The following is a 16,113-nucleotide window of genomic DNA, read 5'->3' as shown; positions in this document are numbered from 1 at the left end:
AACTGAGTCAGATAGTGCTTAAGTATCTTATCTTGAGATGACCTCGGAATTTTGCCCGTCTTAATTCCAGAACATTTTCTTATGTCAGCTTCGGCTTTTAAGGTCTTAAGGGGCAAAACTATGACTTGATTTGGAGAGGAAGGCAAGGTGTCTGGAAACAAACAATAGAATTTATTAAAAATATCATGACTGTAAATAATCTCAACTGTCCTTTAAAGAGTATTATATCGTGATTGTTTTCATTTTTGCTTTTGTGTACATTTTATAATTTGGATGATCACTAATGGCTAAATAACAGAAACTTGAATGAACTCGGCTTTACCGCCTCATGTCTTTATTTACAATTTTACCGTGGCATATGTTAAAGGCATGGTATCAGCTGTGCTTGAAAAGACGTATTACATTGTTTAATACCCTTCTTTCATTCTCTGATTAGTGCTTCATGAAATTCTAATTGGAATTTCAGTTTTTATTGAAACGAATATTGAACCTGCTTGAGAGAGATTCACAGTCTTACTTTTGGTTAATCTACTTTGAAAAATCTGGAGTGCTTTAAATTGGAAAAATGGTGGAGAACTGAAGGGCAGTGATGACAATAAACATACATGTTTGTACCCCTTCTAAATTATCTCCTCTCCTTTTCGTTTATTTGACATTAAAACTAAACTAACTGAAGATTAAGTGGAAATTTAAACATTTCTTTCTAAATGTTATGAGAAGACAAATCTGCCAAGAAAGTTTAAGCTATTTTGAAGCTATTTTGCTTTCTGATGAGTATACCTTGTAGGAGTAAACTGTCATTAAGTGCTAGATTTTATCACAAAACAACTTGATTCTTCTCTAATATTGATTTTAATTTCTGAGAAGTTAAAATGCTTTGATATTTTTATTGATATAGTCAGTTTTCTTTAGTTCATTTTGATACTCCTTTAAAGAAATGTGATACTAAATCATTAAGGGAACTGGTATTGTTTGTATATAAAATATATTTTTTATCTATAAAGGCAAATGAATTTTAACTAAAGAGCATTAAAAAGCCTAGAAATCTGTTGATTAATTTAAAAATATGTGTTGAAGTAGTATTACATATTGGGATAATATTTACATTGAACAAAATAGATAAAAGCTTCAATTAAAACTAAGTATTCATTGGAAATTTTAGCTATAGTTTGTGTTTCATTTCTTTAAGTATTGACTGACTTTCATATCTGCATTAGGACATCTAAGAAACCGTTTTACTCTGTTTTGGCTTACTACAAATTTTTTAAAAGACCAGTTAAAAAGTGAAAATTTTATTTTGTTATTTAGCATCAATAAGTTCTTTTGCTGAATGCAGCTACCTCATTTCAGCTACTTTTTGGGGAGGAGATGGGTTATAGTTTAAATTAGCGAAATTAAATCAGTGTAATTATTCTTCAGTTCTGCATACAGACTAGTTTAAAAAGTAGCTACCTTAGAAATGCAAAACTTAAGCACAAGATTGTAGAGAACCTTAAATTTAAAATAAATGTAGATGAGTTTTGTGAATATATGCCATAGACTGAATGTCTTTTGATGTTACTGTGCATGCTAATTTTCTTGATGTCAATATTCGGTACATGATTTTCATATAGGTGATTGGTTTACGTTGGTTATAATACTGGCTGGACTGGTTATTTTCTTGAGAACTTAAGTAATCCTTTTGTTTCCTGTTACCTAGAACCAACGCAGATCTATAGATTTCTTCGAACTCGAAATCTTATAGCTGTAAGTAGTCGATAAAATTAGTGAATATTATTTTTTTCTTAGAATATTACCTATTTAATTTTAATATTTTTAAAACTTTTTTTATAGCCAATATTTTTGCACAGGACTCTTACTTACATGTCTCATCGAAACTCCAGAACAAACATCAAAAGGTACATCTTATGAATCTTAATTTTGAGTTGATCAAACAATGTTAAAGTTTTAAAGTACTATTTCTAATTAAAGATTAAATATGAAAACTGAGGTGAAAAAGTGACTGGTTGAATTGGTTGCCAGGTGTTTTAATAGTATCATTTTTATAAATCCCAGTTTATTACCAATTTTTTTTCCTAGTAGAAATGATGTAGTAGTGGAGTGAAGTAATTTTACTGAATAATATTTTTACTTTGTGCTATGAGTATTTTCAAGTTTGGTAGAAGCTGAGGATTTAAATATTAAAGGGCTCGGGGAACTGTCTTCAATACATAAATTTAGGTTAATTTTTAAATATTTCTTATATGTTCTAACAATAAAGAATTTGCTTCCATAATGATAGGTTCAGAAAGTGTTGTTTTATATCTTTAGTGGTGGTCTTTCTAGAAGAGGAAATATTTTTGAAGTCCGTAGATTGAATGTCCTTAAAAAACAAGAAGTCTTAATTATCTAGTCTTCAAGTGGAGTTTGGACTTGTCAGTCAGAGCTTATTTTTGTTTAAAACATGTAATATTTAACCATATGTAATTATGGAATGCTAGTTTCTTATCCTACATGCAAGATTATTGAGTATATCAAATGAACAATTTTAAGTTTAAAGGAGAGAACTCGTATTAAGCATTTGGTATTGTTAGTATTGACTCACTAAAACCATTAAGCCATCCAATAGACTTTGAAACCAAACTCCTTTGGAGGCTCCTACTGATTACTAAGTAAGCATCATGTTTCTTTATAGCAAGACTTGGTTTAGCTTTGTAGATATACGTAGGTGTACTTTGAAGGATTGAAATGTTAAAACTGTTTGTCTTCTAGTAATCTTTCTGAACAGAGAGAGTATGTGAGCGATTGTGTGCTTGTGTGCATTACATTTAATAGGTGAAGCTTGCCAAGAGCCTAAATAACTAGGAAGAAGGTGTTGGATTAGGCAACAGAATTAAATTTGTCAGTTCTTTGCCTGTCTGTGCCATTATTTGATCTATGCCAGGGTTCAACAGACTTTTTCTGTGAAGGACCAGATAGTAAATATTTTAGGCTTTGTGGTCCAGGAGGCAGAATTAAGATTACTAGTGAGATTGTAGGTAGATACTTACACAAAAAGAGAGAAAACAAATGTCCACAAATTTTTTATTGATGAAATTTAAAATATAATAATTGAGTATAGTGTTTTGTAGAATATGCCTACTAGTGAGAAGTGTGAGACTTTTATTTTTGTGGGGTGGGAAGAGATGACATTTACCTTAATTGGGGTTTAGAGTTAGTGTTCTATATCAAATCAGTCGCAAATATTTATCCATAAAAATCATTCTTAGCTTGTGGTCTGGGTACAGGCAGTAGGCGGGATTTGGCCTATGGTCTGTAGTGTGCTGATTTATTCTATAAAACTAGGAGATTTTTATTAAGTAGTAGTTAACTTTTTTCTCTAGTATTTTTAATATGGAAGATCATTTGAGTTGTCATTTAGAATGCTGCCTGATTTTAATTTAAAAGTGATTAAGTTTTTTGGGGGTGCCTGGCTGGCTGTCGGTAGAGCACGAGACTCTTGATCTCGGGGTTATAAGATTGAGGGCCATGTGGGTGTAGAGGTTACTTAACCATTTTTTTTTAAGTGATTAAAGTGATTAAGTTTTTTTCAAAATAATGAGTTAATCCATAAATAGATAAAAAAATATGTTTAAAATCTTAAGTTCATTATTTTCTTGTCATGTTTGTTTATTGGACTGTTTGTCTCATTGTGGGATACGTTTCTGTTGTCTGCTAATAGGTGGAGATACTTTTAAAAGCTTGGTAGAAGAAGTTACTTCTAATTTATTGCTCTTCAGGCAAAAAATTGTCTTTTGGGGGAGTTTTGCAGCAGTTTACCAGGCAAGAAACATATAAATCCCATAGTTTATTTCCATGCAGAAATGCATTAGGAATCACTTAATGCTTTTGTTATATGCCTAGTTTATAAAAGACATTAAAACTAATTTTTAACAAATTAATACAGCTTATATCCTCAAATGAGTGCTGTTCTTTTCAAAGTAGTTGGTGACTTTAGAAGGTGGTGAATTTAGCCTAGTGATTGTGGTCTTTGTTAAACATGTTTGTGGGACTCCTTTTATAAAATTGCTTTTAACACTATCCTTTTGCTCAATGTTTTTGGAACTCTTTTTTTTACTATTATAACAGCATAATATCCATTGTTGGAATAAATATATCATTCCCTTTGAAATCATACACTCAGTTGTGATATTAATTCTGGTGTTTGTTAAACTCACCTTGTACTTTAGTTTCACTTCATAGAGATATTCAAATTCTATAGACTAACACAACACTCATTCAGTAGAAATATTTGTGAGGAGAAGGGCTTCTTTTATTAAATCCATTTTACTAGATTTCATGTAAGTTGTTTCTGGATCCTCCTAAGAAAGTTTCCTAGAATTTCTTGAATTTTAAAAATATTCTCCTTTTTGGTGATCTTTTGATAACTATTTCCCTTGTTAAATCTGAGCTACTGTAGCAGTACCTTTCTAAAGAACAGACATACTTGGTGCTGGGAGTGAGGCTGCTTTCATATAGTTGCTTATGTGGTTTGTTTTGTTTTTTTCCTAAGGAAGGCTGGATTGCCTTTATGATCTTACCTATTTCACATGGTTGTTAATATTCAACTTTCCTATGCACTTCTCCTATGCACACCTCCATAATGTTGGAAGAAATGAACCTTGTGACTTACAGTCTTAACTTTTCTTTCTACAGACAGGATTTCTTCTTAATCATTGCATAAAGATAAACTTACTATTCTTAAAAGCTTCCAGTAACTTTACAACCTTCCTTAGTAGTACATTTCGGTATTTATACTGGAAAGTTCTTTGTAACTAGCCTAAAATAATCCTACATTTTTCTTCTTTCTTCTCTCTTATCTGTGGAGATTGAAAATGTATTGCCATCCTTCCTAAAGTACTTCCTTTTATGCTCTATTGGATGAAACATTAATATTGAAGTTTTCAGTAACTCTAAAGGTAAAGAGAGAAGTTTTTTTTTAAAAGATCTTTTGTTAATGGAGGCTGTTTTTTCACCTGAACTATAGATTGCATCAGTTCTGTTCTTCCTTATTAGTATTTTACTGTAATATATTTACATTAACATTTCTCTACTGATAGTTTTTATAGTAGTTGAGTACAATAGCTGTTTTTGAGGAATGAGCGTATTAGTAATTTCTAGTGTATGAATTCAAGCTTTACAAAGTAATTTATGTGGAATACATTAAGTTTTTCATGTCTTAAGTTTTAAGAAAATATATGAGTATAAAAAGAAATATTCATTTCCAGTTAACATATGTGGGTCTAGATTTTTAGCTTCTGTCTATAGGACAAAAATAATAGACCACCTTAAGAACTAAGATAAGGCTTGTTTTAGAGTCCATTCATTCTTAAATTGCTTGGGAGTGTGTGGGGGTTATTCTTAAGTTTCTATTTTGTGGAAAAAGTACTTTTTTTCTCTTAAACTTCTAAAGTTAAAAGCTAATAATTTTATTATGATTTGATGGGCATGTCCCCTAAACTTCCAAAATTTTTCCATGGTGGTTGATAACCATCTCCTTAATATGACATATCATTTAACTTTAGCCATCGCTAATAATCTTTGAGGATGTTTTCTTAACTTCAGGTATTTTTTATAAAGTATTTATTTTTATGTAATAGTACAACCACATATTTGTCAGGTTACTTAATAGAAGTAGATGAATGTTTCAAAATACATGATTTGCATTTGTTTGGTTCAGTCCAACAGATGCTTGAATACCTTTCAAATGTAAGGTACCATGATGTAGCTTTCCTTGAAGAAAAACAATCTCTGCCCTTCAGGAGCTTATAGTCTAGGAGAAAAGATAAAATATTTATGCAAGTTCACATTTATGAGACTAAATGTCAAAATAAATATAAGCCAAGTGTCATAGGTAAGGGGAAATCACTCTGGTTTGGGAATAATTACAAAAGGTTTCATGGAAAAGGTAGCATTTGAGATGGGACTTGAAGGGTTGTCTGTTGTATATAACATACACTGTTTCAATATAGTATTCATTGTTATGGCTAACCATCCACAATTTATCTTATTAAAAATAATCAAAATCAGATTTCCAACTTGCCTATTATAGTGACAATAAAGTGTAATCTGTTTTTTTTTTTTTTTTTCCAGTTTAGAAGTGATTATTTTGTTTATCTGTTTCTTTCAGGAAAACATTTAAAGTTGATGATATGTTATCAAAAGTAGAGAAAATGAAAGGAGAGCAAGAATCTCATAGGTAAGATAACCTATCAGTTTACATTAAGTGACATACTTGAGGAAAGAAGAAGAAATTATAGTGATCATTTCTCTAGTGATCACCCCAATATTGTAAGGAGTTAGAAGAAACCTTAGAGGTCAGTTGGTCCAAACTTGTATGTAAATCAGGAATGGCTAATTCTGTAGCATTCGTGGCAGAGAACTTTTAAGCCTCATCTTGAATACCTCCAGTCTGGGGACTCGCTGTTTTCTAAGGCAGTTTTGTTCACTATTGTTAATTTACCAGTTTCTTGGGTTTTGACTCAAAGTTTCTGTAACTTCTGCAGTTGATATTAATCCTACTACCTCACATAAGGAGGGATGGAGATTCATATTTATGGTATACTTACTCTATACTGGATGGTATGCTAGGTGCTTCAGAACATCACATTTCTCCTAAATTATCGTCTTCAAATCTGAAAGAGGCTCTCTTTCCATCTTGTCCTTCCCCATATTTACACCTTTCAATCAAAGTATTCCTAACTTTATATTTGAAATATGTTTATCACATAAGAGTTTCAGAAACTTAACCCTTTGGACAGAATCTATTTATTGTATGTTTTCAAATGTAATACCTAGAACTAATCCCTAAAAATTCTGACTAGCCTAATATTTGCCTAAGCTAGACAGTGTGCTTCCATTTTTTTCTTTGATATGTAAACTAAAGAAAGTTGAGTATCATTCTAAAGAGACACAGGAACTTGGGTGGTAGTTGTTTATTCATTGACTACTTTCAGGGAGAATACAAAACTAAAAATGTTAGATTTTTTAAAAATGAAGCTGGTAAAATTGCCACAATAGATTGTTTCTTGAAATTTTAAATCGTACCTTATCGATTTAGATAAGATACACTGACTTAATGATACTTCATTTATTATTATTATTATTTTTTAAATAGTGGCTCTTTTTTTTTTTTTTAATTTTATTTATTTGACAGAGAGAGACACAGCGAGAGAGGGAACACAAGCAGGGGGAGTGGGAGAGGGAGAAGCAGGCTCCTGCTGAGCAGGGAGCCCGATGTGGGGCTTGATCCCAGGACCCTGGGATCATGACCTGAGCTGAAGGCAGACGCTTAACGACTGAGCCACCCAGGCGCCCGATACTTCATTTATGATTTCTCATTTTAGTAACTGGTATAGGATGTCATTTTTCCAGTTGCTTATATTTTAAGTTTGGCTTTTGAATTAGGTTATTTTGTTACTTGAATTGTAAAATCACGTTTTTAATTATATGTCTTACACTTTTGTAGGACTGAACTATAATTTATATTTCCAAATCTAGGCAATCTTGACTTGTGAATAAACTGTGATAGTCCATTCTAGAAGCTGAGATCCCAAATCTTTACCTAATCTGTCTATTACTGCCCAAGGAGTACCTCATAAAATAGGACTGAGAATATTCTCAGTACATATAAACTCTGTTGCTTGAATTTCTATTCCAGATCCTTGTCTGGTCACCTACCCTAGACAGAGCTCTTGGGATCCTCAGGGCCTTTTTCACTTAAAAGTATAAGCTGTAGTCAGAACCTCGTCTTTGAGCTTTCCTGGTTCTTTCCTGAACATTTTAATAGTTTGCCCTCCAGGTCTTTCAGGGTTTGTATGGGAAGGAAGAATGAACCAAGAAGAAAACTTGACCCTTTTCTTTATCTTTCTCATCAAGGTTCTATCTTTATCACTGCTAAACCTACTACTATCTCATTGTGACATTGGCTTTGACAAATACTACAGAGCTTCCCTTAGAATGTGTGTTGTGAGGGAGATAGGTAATACTAGTCAGTTGTTTCTGAATAATCACTCACCCAATAATTTTGTTCCTTTTGACCCAGTGGGTTCAACAGCTAGGCCAGTACTGTAACAGAGGTGTTTTTAACTCACTCACAGAAGCATCAGAGGGTTGCAAGAATTCCTTCCTGTAATTTTGAAAAACAACTTTTTCAATCTTTAGGATCCAGGTGGGACTAGTGAATTGGCTATTTCAACCCCCCAAGACTGATCGATCTCCGTCTCCCTCTCTCTTGCTCTCTCCCTTATTTTTATTTATTTATTTTTTAAATAACAGACCTAGGGAGCACCTGAATGGCTCAGTTGGTTGGGCGGCTGCCTTCGGCTTAGGTCATGATCCCAGAGTCCTGGGATTGAGTCCCGCTCGGGGGGGTCCCTGCTCAGCGGGGAGCCTGCTTTTCCCTCTGCTGCTCCCCCTCCTTGTGCGCTTGCTTTCTCTGTCTCTGTCAAATAAATGAATAAATCTTAAAAAATAAATAAATGACAGACCTAACTATGTTGGACCTTAATACCCAACAAGGCACTTTAGGCCCCAGAGGTGTTGAGTTACTGTGCTAAGTGATTCAGCATCCCCCCCCCCCCGCCCCCAAGATCTTTATGAATGTTTCAGTGTCACTCCCAGAGACACTAAACTAAATTGGGATATTGCTTTGTTTTAAGTTTACCCTCAAGGCTCGGTATTATTAAATTACTTCAATGTATTTCTCATCTCAAATTAGGCATGATCCTGTTGTTCCATTAAACATATCACATAGCATTGTAAGAAATTCCCTAGACACCGATATGTCATGCCAGCACTATAAAACTTTGTAAAATCTGTGGTCAAATTCTCTTACAAGAGAACAAAATTAATCTTTGTTTTTCCCTGACATTAATTAGTAGAAATTAAATCATATACAAAAACGTATCTGTCTTCCCTTTATATTTTTTATTCTGTACCATCTCAGACAGATCTTAATCAGTTTAGTTGGATCCTGGATTTGTTCAACAGTGGTAGTCTGGGAGTCTTCCATTGGAACTCATGTTCTTTTAGCACTTCCAAAGTTATAATATTTCTACTCCCAAATCCCCATGTATTTCATTCTCTAGAGTTCGGGGGAATATCAAGATACACATATATTGTAGTACTACAACCTCAAAGTTAGAACAATCAACTGCCTGACTTATATATGTCATTTGTAGTAAGTTATAAACCAAAGCAAATTCCCAGCATTATCTGTGCAAAATGAAGTTGGTGTTTGAGGATCTTTTATTATTTTATATTCTAGACGGTTGTGCTTACTAGTCACAGATATTGGCAGAATATATTAGGGGAAGTGGTTGATAGGGAGAAAAAAAAGGACATTTCATGGTTTTTACTTCTTGAAGATGTCAGTCAACTCATGGCAATAGGCCATATTTGACATTTGTAACCCTACCTCAGTAATAAACCCTACCATCCTTGAAGATTGTTTCTTTTCTTGGGATGCCTGGGTGGCTCAGTCAGTTAAGTGTCTGCCTTTGGCTCAGGTCATGATCCCAGGGTGCTGGGATTGAGTCCTGCATCGGGCTCCTTGCTCAGCAGGGAGCCTGCTTCTCCCTCTGCCTGCCGTACCCCCTGCTTATTCTTCCTCGCTCTCCCTTTCTCTCTGACAAATAAAATCTTTTAAAAAAAATTGTTTCTTTTCTTGAAGAATGGCTTCTGAAAACTCCATACTAATTAGCAGATTTCAGAAATTCATAGTGGTTATACCTTTAGTCTTGTAAGTTTTTTCTGCTGTTTCTCCTTGCTTTTTTGGTGTAATGGAGTATATTTAAAATATGTGTATTTTCTTTTTAGAATGTCTGACATAATTCCTTATAGTCTGTCTTCTTCAGTTCTTATTTCTGGCACTCCAGTTTATTGTGGGTTTTGAATTTATTTTGGGTTTTGACCAAGTACTATGGCTTACTGGAATAAATCTCTAGTCTTTAGTTTTCTATCCTACAGGATCCCAGGAGTCTTTTGTGCTATTAGTACTACCAGTTTTGGAATTCTGTAGTCCTAACTCCTTTGACTTCTTAAGTGCATGTCCACTGGCTGAAAGGTATCATGAAGGGATTTCCAAATTGGAGTTGCTTGCAAAAGTATTTGGGTCAAATGAAAAGCAAAATGTCTCCTCTCTCTTCCCCTTAATCATCATCCATTCCTGGTCCTCTGTTAGCAGCTAGAGAAATCCCCTCCAAAGATACCGGAACTAGAACTTTCACTAGGAACATTTCAAGCCAGTGTTTTAGTAGATAACATAAATTGCATTTCATCACTTCTTATTTGTTACCACCTAAGCTTTTGAATTCGTAATCTTTCTTTTCTAAGCATCTTTTGTATAAAGGAGTCTAGATCTATTTTTTTTTTTTTTTTTTGAGATTCTAGTTTTCTTAGTGTACCAGGTCCAAAACTCTATACTAGTCCTAGGGGATATAATGGTAAGCAAAACAGGTGAAGACCTTGCCTTTATGGAGGAAAAAGATATAATTGTATAATATGTACAACTGTAAAATAATTGCTAGGAAAGAAAAATACAGGGAAACTGAATGTTTGAAGCAGGTGTTCCAGCTCTTGTTTGAGATGTTGGATTTGGGAATAGTGATTGATGGTCAGGGAGGGCTTCCTTAAAAAAATGAGCTGAGATATGAAAGATGGATATAAGAGTAAAATGGGGACTGAAAGGGTGAACAGATAGGTGATTCTAAATAAAGGGAATATTACAGATATGTCATTTGAGGCCAGAGTAGTTGACTAGAAAGAGTAAGGAGAGTGTCTAAGGCTAGAGCAGATGACCATGGCCAGATAATGCAGAGCCTTGGAGGCTATTGAAGGATGTTGGTCTTTATCCCAAGAAAGCCATAAAATACTTTAAATAGATATATTGAATTAATGGCATTTCCCTACCCTTCTGTTTTGTAGATTTAGCTGCATTTTTAAAACTTAAGTCTGCTTCTTAGCTCAATTGTATGTCTTTTCCACCATTAAGATCTGATGTGTTTCCCCCTTTTCTCTCTCTTTTTTTTTTTAAAGATTTTATTTATTTATTTGACAGACACAGCGAGAGAGGGAACACAAGCAGGGGGAGTAGGAGAGGGAGAAGCAGGCTTCCCGCTGAGCAGGGACGGGTGGCTCGATCCCAGGATGCTGGGATCATGACCTGAGCTGAAGGCAGATGCTTAACGACTGAGCCACCCAGGCGCCCCTTGGCTACAAGTTTTGAAGTTATTTTTAAATCAGAATCTTTTCATGTTTGAGTTTTAGTTGTTCCTCTTTCAGAACCTGGGCCATAGATTTTTTTTACATACTTAACCTGAAAGTGCCTTATCAGTTGCTCAGTGCATATCTGATTCTTAAAATCTAAGTGTTTAAGAACAAATTTTTAAGATGTTTCTCCTCGTATAATCTTTGAGTTAACAATAATTCCTTTATGTTTTGTCTACTGTACTTCTAGAAGGGGATTTATTTATTTGTAAAGGACTCCCTCCCCTCATTCAACTTTATCTTCTCATTACAAAGTGTTCCCATCCTTGTGTCTGAACCTCAGAAGAGACCCTGGATTCCCAGAATAATGGGCTTGATGTAGTCACCAGTTTCTCAGTTTTATACATGTATAAGAGAAGTTGGTTAACTAACTTCTAACAGTGTAGATGCCAAATAGCTTATCATCCTGTTATGAGGTAGTAACTCTAGAAATGAAGCCTTACATCTGCCACTACTAGATTAATGTGTACAAATTAGAGGCACTAATTTTGGTCTCTTTCCAGCATAAAATCTTGGTCCTTCAGTGAGATCTGGCTATTCTTAAAATTTGAGTTTTCTACATGAATGTCATCTCAGAATGTTAGTTCCTTATGAATTTAAATTTATTTAATTTCATTCTGCAGACAGCTTTAGAATTGTTAGATGTTTATGCTTGAAATCTTACCTCAGAATTTCAAATTCCTCACCTGGTTTCCTGTTGTCCCTTTGCTTGCTTCCTCAGAAGATATGGATAGGGAACATATCACAAAGATGAACCAAATCCTTATCCTGGTATCTAATCCTGATTAAGTTAGATCACATGCAGCCTAAAACCAAATAGGCCTGACCATTCCTACATGTGTCTTTGCCTTGCATTCTGATTTAGTTTAACAGTTAAGATGTGGATACGGCCACAAGAGAGGGAAGAGGTACGGTAAATCAGGAAGGGAAAGAAAATTGCCCTTTTTTCTTTTATGAAGCATCTACGGAAGAGAGAAACTAGGCCTCATTGTTATATTTTATTCTAGGTGTATATTAGAGTGTTTACTTTCAGGAGGGGGAGTTAGAGGGGAAATTGTACATAGCAAATCACATTCACAAAGTTATTTTTTAAGTTGGTTAATTGAAATTTGGAGTTCCTTTTCCTAAAGAAACAATGTTAGAATGATAGTTGAATGTGCTTCCTATCTTATTTAACTTAAAACGTACCATTTAAAACTGTACCTCAAACCACCTGTGGTGAAAGACCTACTTGTGTTTAATTTTCAGTCTTGCGTAGATGGATGTTTTTGTAAATATACTTACTGATCACAAACTTGAAGGATGTTATGGCAATGTTAAATTTCTATAAAAGTGTTCATGTCTTACTCTCAGTTTCTTAACCTTGTGGAATGGTAACAGGTTTTCCTAGTGACCTCAGTTTGCAGACCATATGTTGAGTAGCACTAATTTAAAATATTTTCTGGGGTAGATCAATGCAAGATGTTTCTGGTATTTCAGAGTTGGAACTTAGAACCACATATTCTATAAAAACAATGTAAATAATACTGTAAGCACTACAATGTAATGGGTCATGATCCCTGGCCTTAAAAATCTCTTACTCTAGAGGCACCTGGCTGGCTCAATCGGTAGAGCATGGGACTCTTGATCTCTGGGTCGTGAGTTTGAGCCCCATGTTGGACATAGAGTTTAATTTAAAAACAAAAAAATCTTACTCTAGGAGGACATTGCTATTCTTCTGAAAAGTATGTTGAGTGCCTTTCTGTAAGACACTGCTAGGTGCGAGGGACACTGATGTAATAAAAAGATTGTCTCAAAAGGTAGTATGTGTGTGAAAAAAGTGACAAAAAAGTGGTAAATACAAGTACTTGAGATTAAGCTGTGATCATTAAGCTCTGGGATGGTTGGGAATGGGGCCATTGTAGAAGAGGGAGCGAGTACTTTGATGGATACTTTATGTAAGCCTCACAATCTTAGGTCATTTCCTCGTTTTATAGATATCAGGTCACAGCTAATAACTGGAGCTAGAATTTAAACTTGGATTTTTCTGTTTGTTTTACCATTCTGACCTGTTTATTTCTACATAGGGCTTTAGTGGAGATAAAAAGAAAAGGGTGCCATATTACAGACAGCAATTAGACAAAAGATTTGGCATTTGGGGATTCATTGGAAAATTTGGAGAGAGGAATGATATATTCAGAATGGGTTTTTAAGAAAATTAACCTGGCCTTGGTGTGTAGGTTTAACTCAAGCAATTAAGAATAGGATAGATTTGGTTGTGGCTAATGGATTGTCTTCTAACATGTGGAAATTATAGAATATCCCCCTTTATCTTCAGTTATGTTTTGGAGTTTTGCTAATTCTGCTTTGTAAGGTGACATTTATGGAACTATTTTTATAGGAGAACGCTAGTTATCTTTTAGTAAAATGGCATATAGATCTTGTAGATGGCAGATAATACTTTTTAAAATCCGCTTTGGGTATAACTAACATTCAGTAAAATACACCCACCTTAAGTATATAGTTAGTTTTGACAAATGTATACAAGTTAAGAATACATATCCACAATCAAGATATAGAATGTTTCCATCATCTTGAAAAATTCCTTTGGGCCTCTACAGTATCTCCCCTTAATGTACTTTTTTTGAGGTGTGATTACATGCAGTTAGATTCAGTCTCTTTGGTGTATAGTTCTGAATTTGGACAGCTGTACATAGGTAACAACCACCACTATCAAGATAAAGATTCCTAAAAATTTCCTCATGCCCCTTTTATGGTCAGCCCTCCTCTTCCCACTCCTTATGTGTTTTAAAAATATTATCTGATTCATGTCAGAAAGTAATACACATGAATTACCTGTTTTCAAGAATCCCATTGTGTACCATTTTTATTTTGTTGATACTTAAGTTATAGTTGTTATTCTTCATTTTCTCTCATATTTATGCTTTCAAAACTCTGCTTGGACCCTTCCATTTCTACTCTTCCGTAGTCATTTTGTCCTCTACTGCTATCCTAGCATACTTTTCTTAGTAGTGTTCTGGAAATGGCCTTTGAGACCCCCCACCCTGTAGTTTATTAGCATACAGTTTCATGGCTTACCTCGGTAAGAAGATAGAGGTATCCTCACATCTTCTGAAGGATCACTGTCCTCTTTAAGAACAAGAGGAATCCTGGGCAGAGTTACAAAGCTAACTTCTTTATAATATGTTCTTATTTTCAATCATTACTTGCTCCTTAAAACTCTCTTGCCTCAATGTCTTTATATAACTCTTTCTCCCTGATTATAAGAATGACTAGATTGTCACCTTATTGCCTTTTACACTAGTACATTTTTTGAGTAAGGAATCAGTATTGCTTCCGTTCCCCCAACATCTGTTCTGTCTAGTCCTTTATAATCTGGTGTCTGTCTGTATCACACGACAAAAACTGTTCTAGAAAGTTATGAATGGCTTCTAATTAACTGATTGCTCTCTTTTGCAGTTTAAAGGAACTACAAAAGCCTATGAATGTTTCTGTTTATTCTCTCTCATCTTAATAGTTTTTCTCTTGTTATTGGATAATTTTCAAAAGGATCCGTTTAATTTATTTTTCCTTTTCCATTGCTTCTAAAACTAAATGAAAATGACATGTTGAGACAATAAATTACAAATCTATAGCAGATCTGTAATTGTATATTGCACCCCTAATGGAAGAAGAAAGTGATGGTTCTGTATCATTTGTTAGGAGATTGAATTTCCATAGCTTTAAAATATTAAAATTTATTTTATTTAAAATAAAATATACACTTTCGCATGAACTCTGCTTTCCTTATCAAAATTTTCTTTTGAGGGGTGGGAGGGGAAATGTGTCCACACTTTTATAGGTAGAGTACTAAAACACAGTAAATAATCTTGCCCCTCATTTGGTAATCTTGTTTTTTTCTGACTTACTCCTTTGGTGTGTTTGTGTATTGGGTTGTTTTGTTTTTATGTATATAGAGAGTGTATACATGTAGAGTCATGGGCTTGCACAAAGTTAAGAATAAGAAAATCAAACATTTATAAATTAGTTGAAGTAACTTTGATTTCAGTGTTATTTTTTTAAAGTTTAGGGCTATTTTTATTATAGAGCATTAAAGTGATAAGTTTTTTGTGTTTTGTTTTTTTTTTTAGCTTGTCAGCCCATCTGCAGCTTACATTTACTGGTTTCTTCCACAAAAATGGTATGTACTTAAATATATTGGCATTCTAACAACAAAACGCCTTTGTAAATGTAAAAAAAGAAATTATTTTGTGTATGTGTGTAAATTTATAAAATTATACTTGGTGGAAAAAATGTCGATTCTGATAATTCAGTTTCTCTTTAGTTGACTTCTCCAACAATTTCAGTTACTACTTTCTCTGGTTGATGATGGGATATGGGAGATGTAATTTGTACCTGTTTAAACTTTAAAAGTAGAGGTTCTTAAATTTTGTGTGAATAGAAATATTTTGGCAGTTTGTTTAAAATATGTATACCTGGACAAAGACTCGGATCTAGTAGGGTTTTGATACAGCTTAGGAGTCTGCGTTTTAATAAAGCACCAAGATAATTCAGAAATAGGTTGTTTGAGGAACAAATTTTAAGAAACTGGCTTAAAAGCTTTTGTAGGTGGACCATATATATAAAATCTTGTTCATAGCCTGGTTTCCTTATTGCTTTCCTGCTAGCCATTTAAGTTTTAAGATTTTGAAATTGTTAAAATTATTCAGTGTTGTGTGTGATCATTCTTTTTTTTTTTAATTTTTTTATTGTTATGTTAATCCCTATACATTACATCATTAGTTTTAGATATAGTGTTCCATGATTCATTGTTTGTGCATAACACCC

The 16,113-nt window shown here is 33.9% G+C and overlaps 1 protein-coding gene across 2 annotated transcripts in view; it reads left to right on the top strand.

The window, feature by feature from the left end:
- Positions 1-16,113, top strand: part of SUZ12 (SUZ12 polycomb repressive complex 2 subunit) — a 44,281-nt gene that overhangs the window by 1,057 nt on the left and 27,111 nt on the right. Inside the window, exons 2-5 of one of the 2 annotated variants that reach the window (XM_032428680.1) lie at positions 1,700-1,746; positions 1,834-1,898; positions 6,149-6,217; positions 15,417-15,466. In XM_032428680.1, the coding sequence (XP_032284571.1) occupies positions 1,700-1,746; positions 1,834-1,898; positions 6,149-6,217; positions 15,417-15,466 (231 nt within the window). The remainder of the gene's footprint in view (positions 1-1,699; positions 1,747-1,833; positions 1,899-6,148; positions 6,218-15,416; positions 15,467-16,113) is intronic. The other variant, XM_032428679.1, reaches the window with a different exon arrangement.

This window comes from Phoca vitulina, unplaced genomic scaffold (genome assembly GCF_004348235.1).
Source record: "Phoca vitulina isolate PV1807 unplaced genomic scaffold, GSC_HSeal_1.0 scaffold40, whole genome shotgun sequence".
In the NCBI taxonomy this organism is placed as follows: domain Eukaryota; kingdom Metazoa; phylum Chordata; class Mammalia; order Carnivora; family Phocidae; genus Phoca; species Phoca vitulina.
This window is presented reverse-complemented; position numbering and strand designations above follow the sequence as displayed.